The 20629-nt window shown below is 34.1% G+C and overlaps 1 protein-coding gene across 1 annotated transcript in view; it reads right to left on the bottom strand.

Moving 5' to 3' along the window:
- Positions 1-20629, bottom strand: part of LOC116490632 (titin-like) — a 244166-nt gene that overhangs the window by 137533 nt on the left and 86004 nt on the right. Inside the window, 34 exon segments of the mRNA XM_032190013.1 lie at positions 26-103; positions 295-372; positions 2311-2628; positions 2836-2919; positions 5057-5137; positions 5418-5501; positions 6492-6569; positions 6816-6884; positions 7206-7268; positions 7566-7649; positions 7914-7988; positions 8192-8266; positions 9134-9211; positions 10664-10762; positions 11082-11165; positions 11350-11430; positions 11649-11726; positions 12161-12241; positions 12405-12482; positions 12999-13076; positions 13422-13496; positions 13748-13810; positions 14087-14170; positions 14740-14805; positions 15523-15600; positions 16173-16265; positions 16827-17081; positions 17356-17430; positions 17541-17597; positions 18525-18572; positions 19259-19285; positions 19400-19477; positions 19586-19795; positions 20366-20626. Of these exon segments, the coding sequence (XP_032045904.1) occupies positions 26-103; positions 295-372; positions 2311-2628; positions 2836-2919; positions 5057-5137; positions 5418-5501; positions 6492-6569; positions 6816-6884; positions 7206-7268; positions 7566-7649; positions 7914-7988; positions 8192-8266; positions 9134-9211; positions 10664-10762; positions 11082-11165; positions 11350-11430; positions 11649-11726; positions 12161-12241; positions 12405-12482; positions 12999-13076; positions 13422-13496; positions 13748-13810; positions 14087-14170; positions 14740-14805; positions 15523-15600; positions 16173-16265; positions 16827-17081; positions 17356-17430; positions 17541-17597; positions 18525-18572; positions 19259-19285; positions 19400-19477; positions 19586-19795; positions 20366-20626 (3294 nt within the window).

Here is a 20629-nt window from a genome sequence, read left to right as displayed (position 1 = left end):
TCACAGCTAATACAAGTTGCTATACCTTTAGCTGGGGGAGCTTCCTTTTTCTTTGGCACTTGGACCTTCTTTTCAGGTGCAGGTTTCTTCGGCACCTCAGCCACTTCAAAAACATTATTTTAATTAAAACATAATCCACAAACTATTCAAAACAGAAATAAAACAAAAAAGACAGCAGAACAAATATTTCATATGCGGAGCCCCCTCCAAAAAGAACAGAAAAAGTAATGCATCTAAGATATAGTGTGAATTACAAATTCAGAGAATGTCTGCTAACATCAAGAGATTATATACCTTTTGCTGGAGGAGCTTCTTTTTTCTTCAGAATTGGTATTTTTTCCTCTGGAACAGCCTTCTTGGGCACGTCAGGCACTTGAAAGATACCATTAATATCTTAGGTATTTACTTGGAAAACAACAGGAACATAAATGCAAGCAAGCACCCCTAGCACAAATCCCAAGTACATAACCAAAACATACAGTTATGATTTAAAATGGTTTGAGCCCTAAGACAAAATGAAACAGAAAACAGGTTACTGCTTGTAACCCCATTCTTCCTGCTCAGCCACTAATGCCATAAAAAAAAAAAAAAAAAAAAAAAAAAAAAAAAAAAAAAATTTTAATTTCAAGGGTTTATCTGTTGCTTAGCGTAAGAAGACAGAGAGTGACTTTTTAGAACCAGCTATTAAAGAAGATCAGGAAGAATTATAGCAGGGAAACTTGCAAAAATACAAATTTAATTTTTTCCTCTAATTTTTGGAGCAAATTAAAATGCTAACAGTGGATGAAAACAAAGATTGCAATAAAAGCCTGCTTGAATTACTTTATTAAATACTTTATGGTTTCACTATTTTTCTCCTTATTTTCCCCCAGAGCTATGATCCTAACATTTCTCAGGCATGTAATGTGCTAATCTTATCAGGTTGAATAAGCCGGTTTTGTGTATATCTTGAATATATATTGCTGATTACATTTTATTTTTCAGATTTTTCCGAGTGCTATCTACATATAAAAAGCAAGCAGATCAAGTTTATCAATTGATTTAACTCTAACACACAACTATAAATATATGACAAGTACCCAGCAGCTTATACCACAATTTGGTGGGTACGGACATTGTATATGAGTGGTGTTCTTCAATTAAAATAAAATAAAATAAAATCCTGAATGCTGAAGTAAGTAGATTTTTTCCCTTTAACTACAGTGAGGCAAAAATTTCAATTAAACTTTATCTTAACAGTTTTTGTCTTCCAAAATGGCCAAATATCCATACAAGTTTTATGATGATAGGAGAGTAATCATTTGATCTGAGCATACTGGAGAGAGATTGATGCACGTACGAATTAAACTTAACTGCTAGAATAAAGTCAAGAAAACTTCAGCCAATCCTAATACTTCCTGTTTGGGATAAACTTCAATTTTGCTGTGTGCAGCATGGCCTTTTCTTTACTAGGAAAATGTGCTAATCAATGTATCAAAATTCTAGTACAAACAATGTTAAAAATAGTTTTGAAATTCATTAGTTAGTCAAAAGAAATCCTGAACTTCCCTTTGGAGAAGAAGCACTATGTGATTTGAATTAGGACTGGAAAATATATTCTTTTATGTACTCTTAGATGATTATATAATTTTGGAAAAATAGATATAGTTAGCCTATCTCTTTATGAAGCAAAACTTTATTAGCAAGACCTAGACCAAAGCTAGCTGTCCTCTCTAAGTAGTGAAAATTAACACCATCACTGTATACATTAACCTTAAGGAAAACATCTAAATGTAAGAGATTTAAACTAGATTTAATAGAACTTTTATTGTGTTCCATGACAATATATTGTTCCCTTTCAAAAATAAATATACTAACAACTATAGATTTTCTCAAACATTTCTGAGAGGAAGTAAAAAAGACTAGTGTTCCAAAATCACTTATTTTCAAATACCCCACGTATTTTCTCAATACAAATAATTTTGTTCATGGCACAAAGTTCTTATACACAATTCTAAACATTTCAGAGGCTGATAGTAAAATTTGATCTCAGACAAGGAAAAGATAAATTTAAATTAATTTTTCTTAGTGGGTTATACAGAATTTATGTAAAGAGGAATTAACATTTATGACATAGAACATTTAAATATGTAGAAGTGAAGAGTAGGCATATAGCAGCCCAGCTTGTTTTCTACAGTATATTCTATTCATAAAATGCCTTGGAAAAAGTAAGATGTAAACAAACTGGAACATATGAAACAAAACTTGGATACATTAACTGAAGGAACAGATGCTGTTTTTTCTTCACACAGTTCTAAAATTAAAGTATACCTCTAACTGGTGGGGGAGCCTCCTGTTCATACTGGGGAGCTTCCACCTCCTCCTCTTCATATTGAGGAACTTCCTCTTCATAAAAAGCAGCTTCTTCTTCGTAATGGGTGACTTCCCCTTCATATTGAGAAACTTCATACTGAGGAACTTCTTCATAGGGACTAACTTCTTCATAATGGTGGACTTCCTCCTTGTAATGGATTACTTCCTTCTCATATCTGGTTACTTCTTCATATTGTGGAACTTCTTCCTCTTCATCCTGAGGAACTTCAACATACACTTTTTCTTTTCGGACAACTGTCTTGCGTGCTTCAGGCACTTAAAAAGACATCAATGAAAAGAATCTTAAAATTTAGCATGTAGATCTTACTGACGCTAAGGATCACAAGCATTGTCAAGTAAGAATTACACTAAAGGACAAACATTCCTTAGAAAACAAATCAGTATTATTCTCTGTACATGGAACATATAAGACACAAAAAAAAAAAACATTTAAATCATATTTCAGTACTCTATCCAGTATACCTTTGGCTGGTGCTCTTGGCATTTTTTTAGGAGGAGAAATTGGTACTCTTTCTTCAATGATAGCCCTCTCTGGTACATCAGGCACTTAAAAAATACAGTACATTTATATTTAATAACTTGAAAAAGTGGTGTTTAAGAGCAAAAATATTATTGTCAAAACACATTAAAAATATCTTACAAATACATGGCTGATACATAGAAGACAACCACATATATTGACACTGGACTTGTAATTATGGAATCAATTAGACTGCTATTCAATACAACAACAACAAACATTTCAAGGTTCCAACGTAAGTATCAGAGATGATTCCTGCTTCATCCTCTGCTGCCAGCAGTGGATTTAAGGTTCCTGATGTGCAGAACTCAAAATCCAAATTCAAACAGCTACAAAATCACTAAATTGCATGTATGTCCTCTGTGGCTGCCATTATCCACAACAGTGACATCTTATACTACCTCAGCAATAGAGCAAGGTCTCAATCACTGCCAACAAAAAATTTGCAAAGGAAACTCCAAATGAAGAAAAAGGAGCATATAGAAAAAAATGCTGTGTGAGTGGATGACAATGGATAAGAGTTCTGACCTAATTAAAGGCAAAAGAATTCATTGTTCAATGGGGAAGGCATTGTTTGTCTTCTGTCAATTGCTTTATACAATGATTCTTTATTCAGGCATGACAAGCAACCATTGCCTATAATGGCAGAAAAAATTCCAAAAGATTGATATAAATATGTTTAGTTTGTAAGATTTATTCAGGAAAGAATGCACACTATATTCAAGCAGCATATTCTCTTTTTTTTAGAGCAGCAGTGCATAGGTTTTGTCTTCTGAGGCAGGTCTCATGGGATTTTGTGACCAATATCAAAGGAAACTGAACAAAAAAAATGACTCTAGCATTTTAATGTCTGGGAGACATCTGGGCTTGCTAAGAGAATAACTTTGGCCTTTTCTTAACAGACCTGAGATATTTTGATATTTAGAGATGGAATCCATTTTGTCAGTGATAGATTTGAGAATTTATGCAGGCTTTTTTCATGGTAGGCTACAGTGAGGGTGAACGGCTACCACGACTTTTGATGTTTGCTGTGGGTGTTAGTTTTAAGGCAATGTGAACAGTGACCACCACCTTAAAGATTTTCTTGCAAAATCCCTCTTGATGTATAATTGTAAAGGTCAGGTACTTGTGCATTTGAAATCTTAAACTAAAACTGATTGGACCTGGTAACTTCAGTTGATTTGATTATAAAACCTGCATTGTGCATCAGTATCCTTGTCAGGAAACTCAAGTATTTTTTTGATTGTTTTGACCCTGCTACACCACCTCTCTTTGGCATCCTATGGGAGAACTGTTGAATCTGATGTCCTTTTGCTTTGATCCTTCTATTCCAAGAGCAACTAGAATATTATTCCTGCCTTATAGACAGTCAAAGTTCCCCTTTTATCCTTATAATAATCATGATCTGCCTTTACCCTCATAAATCTCCAATAGAGAGACTAAATAAATTATTTAACTTCACATTGGTGTGACAATTCATACCGATATGTTCAGAGTGATTGATAATGTTTACCAACAACAACAGGACTGAAAGTAGTAAATATGAGGAATCTTGTGACTCTTTTTCCATAAATCAATAGACTGTTACCCAAAGTAATAGGATAATGAATTAAGAGACTTTCTTCAAAGCCATTGAACTGGTATGTCCAATACATGGGATTGTGCTAAGTGTCTTAGCCAGCTGGGAAACAGAGCAAAGGTAAAGGCTGCTGCTTTGACTTTCAGATTTAGGTTGGAAATTGCTGTCACAGAAGAGGAAAACACACACTTTCTTTTCAGAAGAGGAAAGCATGTTAATTTAAATAAGAAAAAGGCTGCCCTGTTTTTCCTCAAAGGTCTGAGAGGTGTCAAGATTTGCAAAGGATGGGCTAGTGAAAGGGTTGGTCTTCAACTATGACAAAAGCAATAAGCCAAGAGGGAAAATTTCAGACTTTTGTGAGAATGGAATGCTATTCTGGAATCCCTTGGGTACCTTTAGTACTCTACAAGACACACCTTTGGGATAAACCAGTTACTGGTGATTTGCATAGGACAAAAATTTATGATTGGCTGTTTTTTTTTATTTTATTATTTTTTCTTTTTTTGGGGGGGTGGGGGGGATATTTTGCTAAGTAGTTGAAAATTTGTAAATTTGGACACAGAATCTTTTTAGTCTGTTCATACCTGTGTATGAAATCTCCTCTTCTGTGTGAAGAGAAATGGATACTTCCTCTGACATAGCCCAGCGTTCTTCTTCTGTTGGTACTTCAAAGACAGAGTCCAACTTTAACATTTTTTCTCTGGTGCAATATTGTGTACAATAATAAATATCCCATTAAGTGTTTCTTAGAAAACTAATTATTATTTCATGACACCTCCCACACCCAGGGTAATTGGGGAAAATCTAGTGTTTTTCAAAGGCACTGTTAAGGTTCATTTGGGACGATGCTGAGGCAGTAGAACTCTAAGTAACATGCCAGTGGCAGGTTTAAAGCTCTGAGCTTTAGGGAAGTCAGCTCATAGATTAGTCCATGGGCAGGAATACCTTCTGGTGGTGGTGACACTTTTCTTTTTGGAACTGCAATGGATACTCTTTCTTCTCTGATAATTTTCTTTGGCTCTTCTGGCACTTTAAGAAAGAGTAGTTGTAAGAATACTAAATTCTAAAAGGAGTAACACGCTTCCATACAAAGTTCATATAAAAGAATTAAGGGCAAACAATTATGGGGAAATAGTGCATGTTTACATATCAAGGATACTTCTCTTACAATAAACACAACAATTACACTGAACATACAAAGATAAAGACATTTAATTCACAGAGAAAATGATCAGCTGAAATTTTAATGCATAGTAGCTATATATGCATTAAGTATTTTGTATAGGATTAGTTTGTTTGTTTTTTTTTTTCCAAGAAAAAATTCCCTAGGTAAATTTGATGCTTTGAAAGACCTTGCAAGTTTAGTAACAGCAAAAATATCATCAAGCGTTAATATTATAAGATACTAAAATAATACATAAAATATTAGAATAAGAAATACAGAGACAGAATGGAAATGCAAATCACATCATAAAGCAAACAGCATATTGACACAACATGAAGATACAAAGATGGAGATGAAGGTGAGATGTCTCCAGGCTCTTCAGAAACATTACTTAATCACAAAAGACCACATATAAAGTATACATTACAAAATAGCTTTTCAAATACAAGAAAATCACAGAAGCAGAAGACGTATTTCTAAGTCTGAAACCCTCCACTTTGAATATTGACTATGTTATAAAACATTGATTGTTTTTTCCTAGATGTGTTGATATTTATTGAATAAATTGTCTTCGCTGAGTAAATGTCTTCATTCAGCTTTCCAAAGCTCTTAAGCAGATAGTGTAATCAATTAAGTTACTAGTAGCTTAGAAAATGCAAGGAATGCAGGTGTGTGACTGTTCTCCATTACCTTCTGCATTTTTTTTGCAAGGGAGATGACAAAACTGTGTTTAATTTAAAATCAAGTTGGGAGAGCCTGGGGAGAGCCTTGTATTACCAGGCAGATGATGAATATGATGCATGCATACATCTGATATTTAGAAGCCTTCTCTACATTCAAAAGAACTTATATACCTTTAGCTGGTGGAACTGCCACTTTCTGTGAAACTGGAACACGAACTTTCTCTTCTGGCAGAGTCTTCTTGGGCACTGCTGGCATTAAATTTATTTATTTATTTATTAAACAAATGTTTATTTTAAAAGATTTTGAATTAATCACAGTTTGCTAACATGATCAGATGACAAAATACAAAAGCAGAGACGTGACAATTCTTTAAGTCAAATAAAGAAACGACAGCAAACATTGAAACAACTTGTTTTGTTACAATCAGACATTACAAATATAAATCAGTATTCCGAAACAACACTTCTCTTGTGTAGCTCTGAAAAATTATATACCTCTTTTGGGTGGAGCCTCATCTTTTTTAGCAACTGCAACTTTTTCTTCTGTGATAATTTTCCTGTGCACTTCAGTCATTTAAAAAGAATAAGAATATTTAATTGTAGTATTTTAAATGCAGATATATTTGATTTTTCTACTTCATCTGCCTTTTTTTTTTTTTTTTGTAAAAGAAAATGCTAAAGAAACTTCAATAACAAAAATAAGACACTGAAAAAGAGCGTACTTTACAGGCACAGTGCAAACAAAGCAGAGTAAATAACCAAAAGAATGGGAAGATGCAGACAGATTTCAGATACTAATAAAACCAAATTTATCTATGTAAAATGCCTAAATACAAGTACTACAAGACTGACCAAAAATACTCCATGACGTCATTCTCTGTTTACCTTTGGTTGAGGGAGTTACTTCAAAATCTCTCTCGAAAATGGACACTTGTTCTTCTGGAGGTTCTTAAAAAAGATTGTGCAACTTTAGAAAATTGGATTTATCTCACCAAAAGGCATAACATTAAAGATGAAATAGCTTATAAATTCCATTAGCAAGACAGAGAACACAGTCCACATTGTAAACAAACAGACATAAGTACATGTTTAATGTTGAAGAAATTTGATATTGATGTTGACGAAAATTGGTATGATATATCTATTTATAGATATATATCATGATATATGTCAAAGAAAGAATGCAGCAGTAAAGTCATTATTATTATATATTTTTTTTTCAACAGAAGCAAACCACTGATATACCTCTTGCTGGTGGAGCCTCCACTTTCTTAGGAACAGGGATCAGTACTTTCTCTTTAGGAGCTGCTTTCTTATGAACTTCAGGTACTTCAGAAAAATAAGTAAGATGGAAAGTTGAGAAATAATATTAAACTGCTTTATTTGTAATTGTCTATTACCTTTTTCTTTTTTTAAACTAGTAAAATTTTACTGAGTTATCACAAACTTTTCATAGTACAAGATGGAATTTGAGACAACCATTCATCACTGAAAGCAGACATTGCACATGTCAACACAGAAAGACAGCAAGGCAAACAATACCCCCTTGGAAGAAACAAGAATACATGACCCAGATGAGGAACTGTTTTATACCTTTAACTGCTGGAGCTTCCTGAGGGGCAGCTGGAATTTTTGGTTCAGGGACCACTCTCCTAGGCTTCTCAGTCACTTTAAGAGATTACAATACATAGTTTTACAAAGAGGAAAAGTACCACTTTAACATGCATGCTTTCCTTAATATATTAAAAACAATACACACACACACACACACACACAAAAACAACTAGAGAAACGTGTAGTGACAACACTCAGACTGATGAAACAAGGAACACTGAAACAATCAATATTTCATAAATGAAATTAATGTGTACCTTTAGTGGGTGGGACCTCCTCTCTTTTAGGAAGAGTTACCTTCTCCTCTATGTAGTAAGACTCTTCTTCGGTCACTTGAAAATAGTAAAATAAAGATACTTGAATTTCAGTATTTGACATTTATTACTGTCTTTATAGCCTTTGTAAGTAATAAAATACTTGATAAGACAAGAATAAGCAGTGTGCATTACTAAAAGACACCCCTGGAATTACTAGGTTACAAAAACTAGATTCAAACCCTCCTGCTTCCTCTGAAGCCAATAAAACAAGTCCAAGCAATTTAAACAGAACTGAGACTGAGCTCCTATCTTGTATTTCTGTGGAATTTGAAAATGTTCAGCATTTAAAATGCCAGATCAGCACTTTCCATTCCTCTGCTCACTAGTTCACTAATATTAGAATTTGTCTATTTTGAGAAACTCTCTCTCCCAGATATTGAGAAATTTTTTTGGCTAAAGCTATCCTTTGTAAATACTTTCTATGGTGTCACCTGTAAAGGTAATTGAGGCAATCAGTGTATGTTACCACCAATAAATTTACACGCGGAAACAATTTAGTCATTTTGCCATGAAACAGCCTGAGGAAACAGTACATCATGATATTCTGAAGAGACTTTACTTCATTTGAGAAACAAGGTGAAAAAGTAATTTTCAATAGAGATTTTTCTTGTAAAAAATAGTGAAGGGCTGATAATTCTCAACACCCAAGAGATAACTTATTATTTTCACCATATTAAAACAGGATTAACCACAGTTTTCAGAAGCAAGTCAAAGAAATTGTAGACATTCATAGTGTTAAAGTTTGTAAGATATGAAACTTAAGGTGTATTTATTCAGTAGTAAATTTTCCTTCTAATTAGACTAAATTAGAATCTATGATATTTTTGATAAAAAATAAAAATCTGTTTGCTTCTGCCTAGTATTCTTGAATTGTGGTCATACCTTCAGAGATCTCCTCTCTGTGAATGGAAATAGATACTTCCTCCATTTCTTCTTCAGCCCATTCTTCAACTGTTGGTTCTTTAAAGAAAATACTTAGTTTTAGGGTTTTTCTTGGATGTATCAGTGGATGGGCAAGAAGATCAAGAAAAGTTCTGCATGACACTGGCAGATATGCATACTATACAGAAACTTGCAGAAGTTTCAGAAACTATACAGAAACTATGCATACTATACAGAAGCTCACCTTCATTCAAGGCCAGGCTTGATGCGGCTCTGGGCAGCCTGCTCTAGTAGCTGGCAACCCTGACCAGAGCAGGTGGGTTGAAATTAGATGATCTTTAAGTTCCATTTCAACCTAGGCCATTCTATGATTCATTCTATGGAACTGCCATGCACACACATAAGTATGACTTGCACTAAATGATGTCTGTTATGCATGCCCCATGTACCCTATTGTGTGGTGTTTTCTGTCTCAAATATCTTTCACTGGTCAATGGTCAGTACATCAGAATGCCTTAACTCCCCAAACCTCTCCATCACAACAACTGATGTGGGGAGACAAGGGCAAAAGAATTAGATGTTTTTCATTGATCCTGCTACATAAAAATAAGAGGGACAAAACCAAGATCATAAGGATAGGTCAAGTAGTGAAAGGAAAACCTGGCATACGTATATCTACAAATATGACTGCATGGGGGAAAACATCAACTTGTTTGAGGGTAAAAGGTTGACAAGCAGGGAACAGAAATTAACAATATATCTATCCATATGAATATATGTACTTGCATGTTCATATTTGACAGGGATAACTTCACAGAATCAGATAATCATCTAGGTTGAAAGAGACCTCCAAGATCACCTAGTCCAACCTCTGACTTAACACTAAGTCCTCCACTAAACTTCCATAACTCTTTTTAAAAATTATTTTTATTTTTCAAGAGAATATGTTAATTGTATTGACTGGCAAGTCATTAATGGGATAGGAAAACAGTCACAATGTTGATATTGGATATCTCGAAACAGATCTTTGTTGGAATTATGCCAACTTAAAATAAGTGATCTCAACCTCCCTTGCATATGAGAATCTGACCTAAAAGAGCTAGTGAGAAGCTAAAGCTGAAGAGAACATAGTACTGCTACCTATCTGCAGGGCTCCAGAGAACATTGTAGGGATTATAAGAAATTCATAGTTACATTCCTAAGTAGTGGAGTCTAACCTCAACACTATACACTTACACATACATCTTACTGTGATTTCATGGGAACTTGATCCTAAGATCATTGTGTTTGGTGGTAGAGTTTCCATTCATGTCAGTGGGGTGGGATCCTGGCATTCAGGACTGAAATGGTAAGTGGCACTCAGAGCATCTTAACTGCCTGCAAGTCCATAAAGTATTCCACTAGAAAACTTATTCAAGGTAAATAACAAATCCTTTTTTTTTTTTTTTTTTTTTTTTTTTTTTTTGATCTTGGTTTTAGAACAACAGACTTCTAGTACAAGTTTCTCACTAGTGTTTGTTTATAGAATACCTTCAGGTGGTGGAATTTCCTCTGGAATGGCTACAGATATTCTTTCTTCTGTTGTGAATATTCTTTCTTCAAAAGTTGCTTTCTTCTGCACTTCAGGCACTTTGAAAGACAATAACATTAAATGGATGAATTTCTAATCCCAGTGTGGAAGCAATGTTGCAAGATGCTAAATCTAAGTTTCCAAAGAATTGTTTCAGGGCGTTGAGCAAATAACATATAACAGAGATTCAACATTTACAAATAATATTTTTGTAAGTACTGAACAACACATACAAAATAATCCATTGATGAATTGTCACAAAATCAGTACAACACAATTCACAGAGCAAGCAGAAATCAATGACTGAAAACAACACAGAACATACACCACACAGAAGTTGAGAAATGGCATATTCTTTCATTCTACTGGAAAGCGTACCTTTAGCTTGAGGAGCTTCAACTTTCTTAGGAACAGGAGGAAGTACTTTTTCTTTAGGGACAGATTTTTTAGGAACTGCAGGCACTTAAAAAAAAAAAGCGTTCAGTTTTAGGATTTAGAAAGTGCAAAACTGGCAAAGGAAACATAACAGAAATGTATTATTGAAAAAGAAGATTGCACATGGACATATTCTGTTTATAAAACACAACAGCTGAGCAAATTGAAGGAAATATTGAAGTTCTGAAGACTACAATAAACAATATTGTACCTTTTGCAGGTGGAGCCTTTTCTACTTTGGGAGCATATGGTAGTTTTTCTTCTGGAGCTGTTTTCTTGGGTACTTCTGGCACTTCAGGTATATTAATTAAAATAATATTAAATAACTCAAATTACAGGTGTTTTAAGACTACATCTAAAGGACTGACAAAACTGACACAAAAGGTACATAGCTAATATAACTGAAGTACAACCAAAACCAGATTTACTTAACAATCAAAATGAAAATTTACCCACACAATCAAGATGTTTAAGATAACAAGAAAAGAGCGATATTCTATTTAGGTATACCTTTAGGTGGTGGAGCTTCTTCTCTTTTTGGAACAGCAATTTTTTTCTCTGGGGGAGCTCTCTTGGGCACCTCTGGCACTTAAAAAAGATAAAATGTAAGACAACTGAATTCTGTTTTTGGAAGATATACTTTTTGAAAAATCTACTGTTTTTGAAAGATTCTACTTTTGAAAGATGCCTTATAGAAAGGCATTTGTTTAGAAGGATACCAAGAAACACCACAGAACACATAAATAATACACTTAACATGGAAAGATATAAGATGATCAACAAATATTTGAAATAAAATATTAAACTATTCACTGGAAAGTGGTTTTGAAACAGATTTATTAACGAAGATAAGAGCTGTTCAAGTACGTTACCTGACCTTAAAAAGTGTTATATATGTACAAACAATTATAGTTTAAATATATATACATATATATGTACTTTTCTGACACAGGTAGGTTAAGAACAGCGACAAAAACAACAACAGAAACAGATATTTAAGTATAGTCCATCACCAAGTATACCTTTCGCAGGTGGAAGTTCTTCTCTAGGAGCAGGAACATGTACTTTTTCTTCAGGAACAGGTATTTTAGGCACTTCAGGCACTTTAAAGATATTAAAATGTGTTTCAGTATTCTTTCCATGTTTTGAGTTTGTCTTCGGTAAGAACAGACATATAACATAGCACACAAAGTCTACATACACATGTTTAGAAGTTAGAACAATAGTACAGGACTGGTAAAAGTCCACTTTCAAAAGATGTTGTACCTTTTGCTGGGGGAGACACTTCCTTTCTAGTAACAGCAACTTTCTTTTCTGGAACGTGTTTCTTCGGTACCTCAGGCACTTTAGAAAGCATTGTCAAAGTGAGAGAACTTTAGTTTTTGTAACACTTATCCAGATTTCAGTGACAAAATTGCTTTATAAAGCATAATATCTGGACAAGCAGCTGAGCACCACAGCACAATACATCGTACAACCTTTTGGACATGCAGCATGTATTGTCTTTACTTAGGAGAGACAATAAAATACAGTATAAAATATCAATATTAATATTAATGTACTATCATCTTTCATGGCACTGTATTGAAGGAAAAACACTCTACACTTATCTGCAAAAGCCACACAATCTAAATACAAACAAGCACAAAATTGTTAGGAAAGGAAAGAGCCAAAGCTGAGACACCTAAGCACTGTAAATAACGTTATAGAACAAAGCAAAAAAAAGAGAAAAGAGTGCAGAGACAAAACCACATAAACATCAAATTCATAAATACATTCAAGACAACTTAAAAAACATATAATGAAAGAAAATAACTTTTTTTTTCTTTTGTTTGTTTGTGTCTAGGGCAGTAGAAATACCTTTAGCTGGTGAAACTTCTTTTGGGACAGGAACAGGCTTTCTTTCTTCTGGGACATGCCTCTCTGGTATCTCAGGCACTTTGAAGAGAGAAGTGGTGAACATTTAGAAGACCGAAAATATTTAGTAAATCACTGTAGGCTGCCTTCAACATGCTGGGTAAGCAAACACAGTATGTCAAAAAATATGTTGTTTTATCAGACAGATGCAACAGTCTCATGTAAAAAAAAAAAATCAAAAAATTAATTAAAGCAGTCATGAAGAAGCAGAGGTTAGAAATGCAGTAGGTATAGAACTTTTGGGAGTAGACCCATAGTGAAATGGAATGATCTGAATTCTAATATGCTGTTCTTTGGTAAAGAGTAGTACAGCCAAATAAGATGAAAGCTCCAAAAAATTAGGCACGTGATGATGATATTGTTCACCTTCATCATGAGGGATCTCTGGTTCTGCAGAAATGACCTCTTCTTCTTCTTCCTCCTCTGTGACTTCCTTACGTGCTGCAATAGGAATTTGAAAGATGTTAAATTTGGAGATATGAAATGTCAACATCTGTAGTAAATCTGAAATATTTTAGGAAGATACTATGTGTATCCAGTACACCAAGGTCCACTGAAACACATACATTAATATGTTTAAAAAAAGGCAGCCAGAAAATTAACAGCATGTGCAAATCTGACAGTGAGTTTTGATTGTCAAATGAATTCAAAATGTTTTTTAAAATCTTAAACATTAACTTCTCATTATCTACCTTCAATTGGGTAAACAGCTTCAAAGAATCTTTCTTCAACTGTCTTCTCACGCTCTGTTGGCTCTTCAAAGAAAAGCATTTTAACAAGGTAAAATAGCTTAGATGTTAACATCTGTTAATCTAAAGAAAACAGGCTACATAACACAACAAACAAAAAGAAGCAATGCATATTGAAACATAAATGTACAATATGTCTAAATATGTAATTTGCCACATATAAAAATAGATTTAAAGAAAGTATAGCAAGGTAGATTTTTTTGTTTAATGTTATTTTTCATTGTATTTAAATTTATTTATTTATTTATTGGGGGGTGTACAGCTTTTTGGTTTTGTACATACCTGTGACATATGAGTACTCTTCTTCTCTGTGGACAGAAACCGACATCTTTTCTTCTGAAACAGTCCATGTTTCTACTGTCGGTACTTTAAAGATAGGATTTTGGTTTAGTATTTTATATCCTAGATCCACAGTAGTGGTAGAAAGCATTTGAGTTTTTACAAAATCTCTATCTGTATTATGTACTTAAATCTTAGACATATTTAGACAGTCAGTATTCACATTCTAAAATACTGAACGCAAAACAAGCATAACAAGTAAAAATGTAGTATCCATTAAGAGTGTAAAGAAACAGACACTTTTAACCCCAGAATTTAAAATATACGCATGCACAGACTTTCAGAACTGGTGTATCAGAATAACACCAAAGGCGTTTCTTCAAAGAAGTGTTGGGACACAGGGCCATTATTATGTAAGCATATGTCAGCAGGCAGAGAATATAAAGAGAAAAAACTAAGTCACGCTGCAATATCCTGCCAGTTATTTAAAGATGAATCACAAGGCCAATCACGAATGCTTTAAACAATGCAACTAGTCACAGCATGACCAGTACAAAAATTCAGGTACATAAACAGCCATACAAAATCACAAGAGATGCAAGAGTACTCAGGGTGCTGGTGAAAACAAACTGTAGTTGAAAGACGTTGATCTGTACCTTCCTTTTTCATAACTTTTTCTTCAATTATCATTGAAGGTTTTGGTGGTGGAATTTTCTTTGTTACTGTTGACATTAAATTCGGTTAATCAGTCATATATTTGTCAACAAGATCAAAATAAATCTACAGCTATTTAGGAATAATGCTGAAAATACAAAAAAAAAAAAAAAAACACTTGACAAACATAATCAAGCTCAGCACCTAAGCCAGGCTCTTCAGAACTGTGCAAAGCAACAGAATGAATGTGTTTGCTTCATTGATTTTATTGCTGCCTTCTAAAGGGGGTGGGTAGCTCAGGATATATGACAGAAGGTCATATCCTGATATATTCTGAATTCTATTCAACAGACTCCAGCTGCAGAATGGTAAATGCTATACAAGAAGAGTGAGTTACAAAGAGAATAAGGATGCATCTTTATTTCAAACATTTATTCAAGACACTCTGGCAGACAAGTCAAGGTGGAAAGCTGAGGAAGACAGGGATTTCACGTCTTGAGCTGAGTGGAACGTATTTTGTCACTTGATGTAAATCTACACTCCCTTCCTGTTTTAAAGCATTCAATATTAATATCTACATTTTCTATTCCACCCCCCCCCCTTTTTTTTTGTGTCTTCCTTTTACACAATTCAGCAGAAGCTTTTACTAGAGCTGTTTCAGGCTGAAAAATTGTTCTGATCCATGTTAATTGAAGACAAAGCATATGCAGATCACCTAAGTAACAACAACTGCAACTTTCATGTAAAGATGACACTAAACAGTATGACAGTTAAACAGTAGTTACCCTCAGCCCGTTTGACTTTTTCTTCTGCAACCCTCTGAGTGGTAATCTCAACTTTTTCTTCAACAGGTTTCTTGACAACTGTAAGTGATTAATATATATTTATCATTTAAATCATCTTGCAAATTATTTTCTAGGCATAAAACAGGTAGAACTGGATATCTCCCCCTTCTCCCTCCTCTGCTTAAGATGTGATAAACTTTGTGTATCCAATACATTACTTAGGGTATTGTTTGCTTTGTTTGCTACAATAATGGTAAAGGTACATGTGAAACAAGTGATATGGCCCACTTTCCCCGAGAGATATGCAGTGATTGGAGGATGCTTCTCAGAAGTGCAGCTTTCACTGGCTAAAAAGCACCACCCAGGCCCAAGGCTAATATATAGTGAGGAGGAAAGACAACCAAAGCTTAGATTGATTTTGCTAGCAATTCTTGGTTTGCTTCAACCACCCTTGCCAGTATTCTCTCTCCGCTGGAAAATCTGTGGTGGAAGAAGAGGAAGGTTTGCCATGCCCCTTGGTCATGTAACTGTCCAACATGAGGAAAATTCCTATTCAAGGAAATCTGAATAGCGATCACAGTTCAGCTTGAAGGGAATGCATTAGAGAGAGAAATTTGAATGTTGCTGTTAGTTTTGCAGGAAAGTCATACCTTTACGAACTGTTACTTCTTTCTTTTCTTTCTTTTCTGCTGTAATTGCTGGAGGCTTCTGCTCAGGAACAGGCATCTTAGGAACTTCAACCACTTTAAAAATAAAAACAATTCTTAATGATGCAAAATGCATTGTCTAAGGGCTTACTAAGGACAGAAGTAATTAGTTATGCAATTATATGATTATGAAGTTGAAACGTACACTGAGTTTTGAAGATCTAACTGTAGCAGTAAAATTTTTCGTTCATTTTTGTGTTTGACATTTTCTCATCAGAACCATTTTCTGGTCCTAGAGGCATACACATTACTACCACCTTAGACAGTTAAAGCATACAAGGACTTGCAAAATTATCCAGTTATTAACATCAAAAAATTGATATCTGAAACATCTAACCTAAATCAAGTATATGTAGAATGCATGAAAATGATAGGAGAAATAACTAAAAATAACACATAACCTTACAAACTAGAAATTCACATTAAGTTTTAAAGATGCTCCAATCTGTGAAGTCCACTGGTAATCATATTATAATGTATCACTTTCTATCTGCACCTATATCTTGCCATACCACGCTCCTTGTATTGTCAAGTAGCAATCACGACTTGGCAGCATATTAAAGTTCAAACTGTAAGATAATAAAAACTCTTTTATACCTTCTTCATGAATGACTCGTGTTTCTTCATAAGCCACTTCTCTTTTCTCATAAGCTTCTCCCCATTCCTCTTCCCCTTCATCATAACCTTCTTCCTTGAAATAATAATCATGCTCTTCTCCATAATCTTCTTCCCATTCTTCATAAGGCTCTTTGGACTTTTCATATATTTCCTTTTTTTCTTCATGAATCTCTTCTTTCCTTGCCATAGATGTTATTTTGACCTCTTTGGGCTTCTCTGGCAGAACCTCAGGAACTTAATAAATAAATAAATAAATAAAATATAGCCTGGAATCTGCAAGGTGTATTGGATGATCACAGTTAATGAAATGATTTCTCCCTTACAGACAGTTTAAATGCCTCTTCCCCCCCCCCCCCCCCTTTTTTTTTTCCCCCAGCAGTCCTAATCAGCTTGGATTTTAAATGCGTATGTGTTTAACATATAGAAAGAAATCAAACAGACGTCTGTTCCAGAAGGTAAATTTACTATTCTTAAGATACTTTTTTTGTTGTTTGTTTTTTGAATTTACCTTTAGGTGGTTGGACGTCTTCAGGACCCTTTTTAACCACCTTTTTGGTGACTTTCTTTACTGAAACCTTCTTTTCTGAAAAAAAAAAAAAAAAAAAAAAAGTAAAATTTTAATTAAAACAAACCAAAACAATGCAGTTATAATTAAACATATACATGCTATCCAAGTACTTTAAAAATTCTTACCTGGCTTCTTTTCCTCTGGTGGTGGAACAAGAGGCAGAAGAATAGGAATAGGGGTAGCTTATGAGAAAAACAAAATATTTAGAATAAAGCCTTGGAAGTATTTCTTCAAGTCTTCTTGAAGAAATATCTTAGTGCATTTGGAAAACAGGCAGAGGAGATTATTTTATTGCAACTATGAATAAAAGTTAAAATGGCGCTCATTCTGACCATCCACTGTATCTGGAACAATATATTTTGAATGCAAATCTCCAGTCTACTGTTATTTGAACCCCAGCCCTTCACAGCTTTGTTTTCTTTCCTGCCATCATTCTCCTATCTTTTCTGATAGTAATTCATCTAAATATCAGTCTTTTCCCTCCTGCTGTCACTCCAAGCATTTACAAAATTGGCATGGAAATGTAACTTAGAAGAATGCATTTCTCAATCTATACTAAATGATTGAATCTAGCAGAAACATTTTTAATATTTGTAGTCTGTAGAAGAATAACAGAGCCTGGGTAGAGAAGTCCACTGACAATACACATGCAAACTGTTTATTCTGTCTTCAAAAGACTGTCGTTTATTTTCCATTTATGATTATTGTTAAATTTTATTTTATTTTTCAAAATCACAGTTCAGAGAGTTTGCTTAAAAGATATTTATATGGTAAAAATGAAGAATGATTATAACAGGAAAACAGAAATAAAGGGAAAGTGGAGTTAACAGCAGACTGACGGAAAAACAAGCTGGAATGATGGGCATTTTTTTTTCTTTTTAAGAGACATACCTTCATTTTTTCTGTGTATAATTTATATCTTTGATGCTGCAAAAGAAGTCTATTCACACCAATGCTTGCTCTTATAACATTTCTACAGGAAGAATCAACTAGATTTTATCACTGGAGCTGTCTAAGATTTTTCTCTGAGGTACCTATGACTGCTGCTTCAGTGATGATATAAAAAAGCACTATGCAACAAGTATTTTTTTGTTCATTTTTTATCCTACCTTCAGCTGGTTTTTGAGGTGGAACTGCAACCTTGGCATCAGGAACATCTGGAAAGTCAAAATGTTTAACTGAATCAAAAATACAGATCTGAATTTGCTATCCCCAAGATTAGTTCATGGGCCTTTATTTGTTTATATTTTAGCACACAATTATTGTAACTTGCTCCTCAAGCATAAGCAAGCTCATGTATAGATAATTACTTGAATTAATCTTTTTATCTGGCCAACTTTGCACTGTTTCATTTTATTTATAGATAGATAGATTTGCGTCATTTTGGAGTAGGCTCTTTCTTAAGAACATTCAGAAAGGAAGGTCATTATATATCATAAGGAGATGATTGCTACCCATTTTTCTTCCTTGTTTAACTGTTCAGCTGTGCAGATGATGTTGAATGTATTCATTGGTACCTCTTCATTGTTCCTCAGTCATTTAAATAAAAATACACTTGTTTTATAGAATGTGGCTTCCCATATTGTACAAAATAAGACCAGACACAACCAGAACAAAATAAGACCCAGACACAAAAATAATCACTGCTTTCAGAGTTATCAAAGTAGTCATTTCCACTATGTATAAGAATAAATAGTTCCTCATATGCACGGCTGAGGAATATTTTTTCAGACTGTAGGTTTCACTTTCTATAGCCAGGGGAAAAGGATAAAGCAGAACAATGCAATATATCTATGACAGATAACAGACATGATCTTGTGGTAATCTTGTGCATTATCTTTACCTGGTGGCTTCAGCTCCAGTTTGATTTCTGCAAAAGAGTAATACATTTCTTTTAGAACTATTTGTTTTTCCAGAATCATGTTTCAAACTCACAAATTTGTATGTAGCTAGGATCATAAATTTGTTTAGAAAATTCACTAACCTTTGGTTACCAGATAGAGCTCTGCAGTGCTTCTTGCTTCTCCCCTTGGTTCAAGACGAGCAATTACAGAATATACACCTGCACCAGACACAAATTTTCATATTTATATGCTTGTATCATTAGAAAAAAAGAACATAAAATCACGGAAAAGAATGGCATTGGCCAAAATATGCCATGATTTTTTACCTTCATCTTCTGCAGTAACATTGTGAATAGTCATATAATGACAACGACCTTCACTTCTGAAGCTGTACTTAGGACTCTCTTTCAGTTCAATGGGGCCTTTATACCAAGTCACAACTGCATCATCAAAAGACACCTCACACTCGAAGGTTGCAGATTGGTGTTCACTCACTACAATATTCTGTATGCTCTTTGTGAACTGAATTGGTTCAGCTGTTTTAGGGACAACAAAAAAATATCTGTTATTAACTAAGATCAGGTCATTTAGTTTACCTAATCCCTTCTCACTGTTTTCATAAAAATAGCTACACTATAATGAGATGTAATAACAAATAAGAGAAAAGGAAATCCATCTACTATGAAGTATTATACATAAGAATGAAGATTAGAAGATGTAAGAATAAAAACATAAGATTGTTGTACAGAAAATATACAAGAGAAGCCATTAGGGAAATCAAGCGAAGGTAAAGAACAATTAAGGAAAAAGAGGAAATATGAGGAAAATAGGAGAGTAATAGGATAAAAGAAGTTAAAAGAAAGTATGACAAACAATTTGAGAGCAAGGGGCCATTAGTAATGATGATTTAGTTAAAAATACTAACTTACATGAATATGTCACATATTGTTCAAAGAGAGAACAAGAAAATTTCTTGTTTAATCCATTTCCAAGTTCAAGGATATTTCTTTAAGAAATCTATTTTATTTTCAATTGTTCTGTTAATGGAACATCCAGCAACTCTTTACCACTAATGTAATAAAGAGATTCTACATCTTTTTACAAACCTTCAATGGCCAGATCTGCAGTTGTTTCTAGATTCTCAAGCTTGCAGGTATACTGTCCCTGGTCTTCTGTTCTAACATCCTTGATGATGAGTTTGTGTACTTTGTCGGAGACTTGTGTTGAGTATCTCCCTCCTATCTTAATGGGCCTCCCATTTCTATACCACTGAGACTTGGCATTTGGTATAGAAAACTGACAAGAGAGCGTGCATATGTTTCCTTCCTTGAAAGTAGTGTCATGAAGATGCCGTTCAACTGCAGGTTCTA

Source organism: Aythya fuligula, chromosome 6 (assembly GCF_009819795.1).
Source record: "Aythya fuligula isolate bAytFul2 chromosome 6, bAytFul2.pri, whole genome shotgun sequence".
Classification (NCBI taxonomy): Eukaryota; Metazoa; Chordata; class Aves; order Anseriformes; family Anatidae; genus Aythya; species Aythya fuligula.
This window is presented reverse-complemented; position numbering and strand designations above follow the sequence as displayed.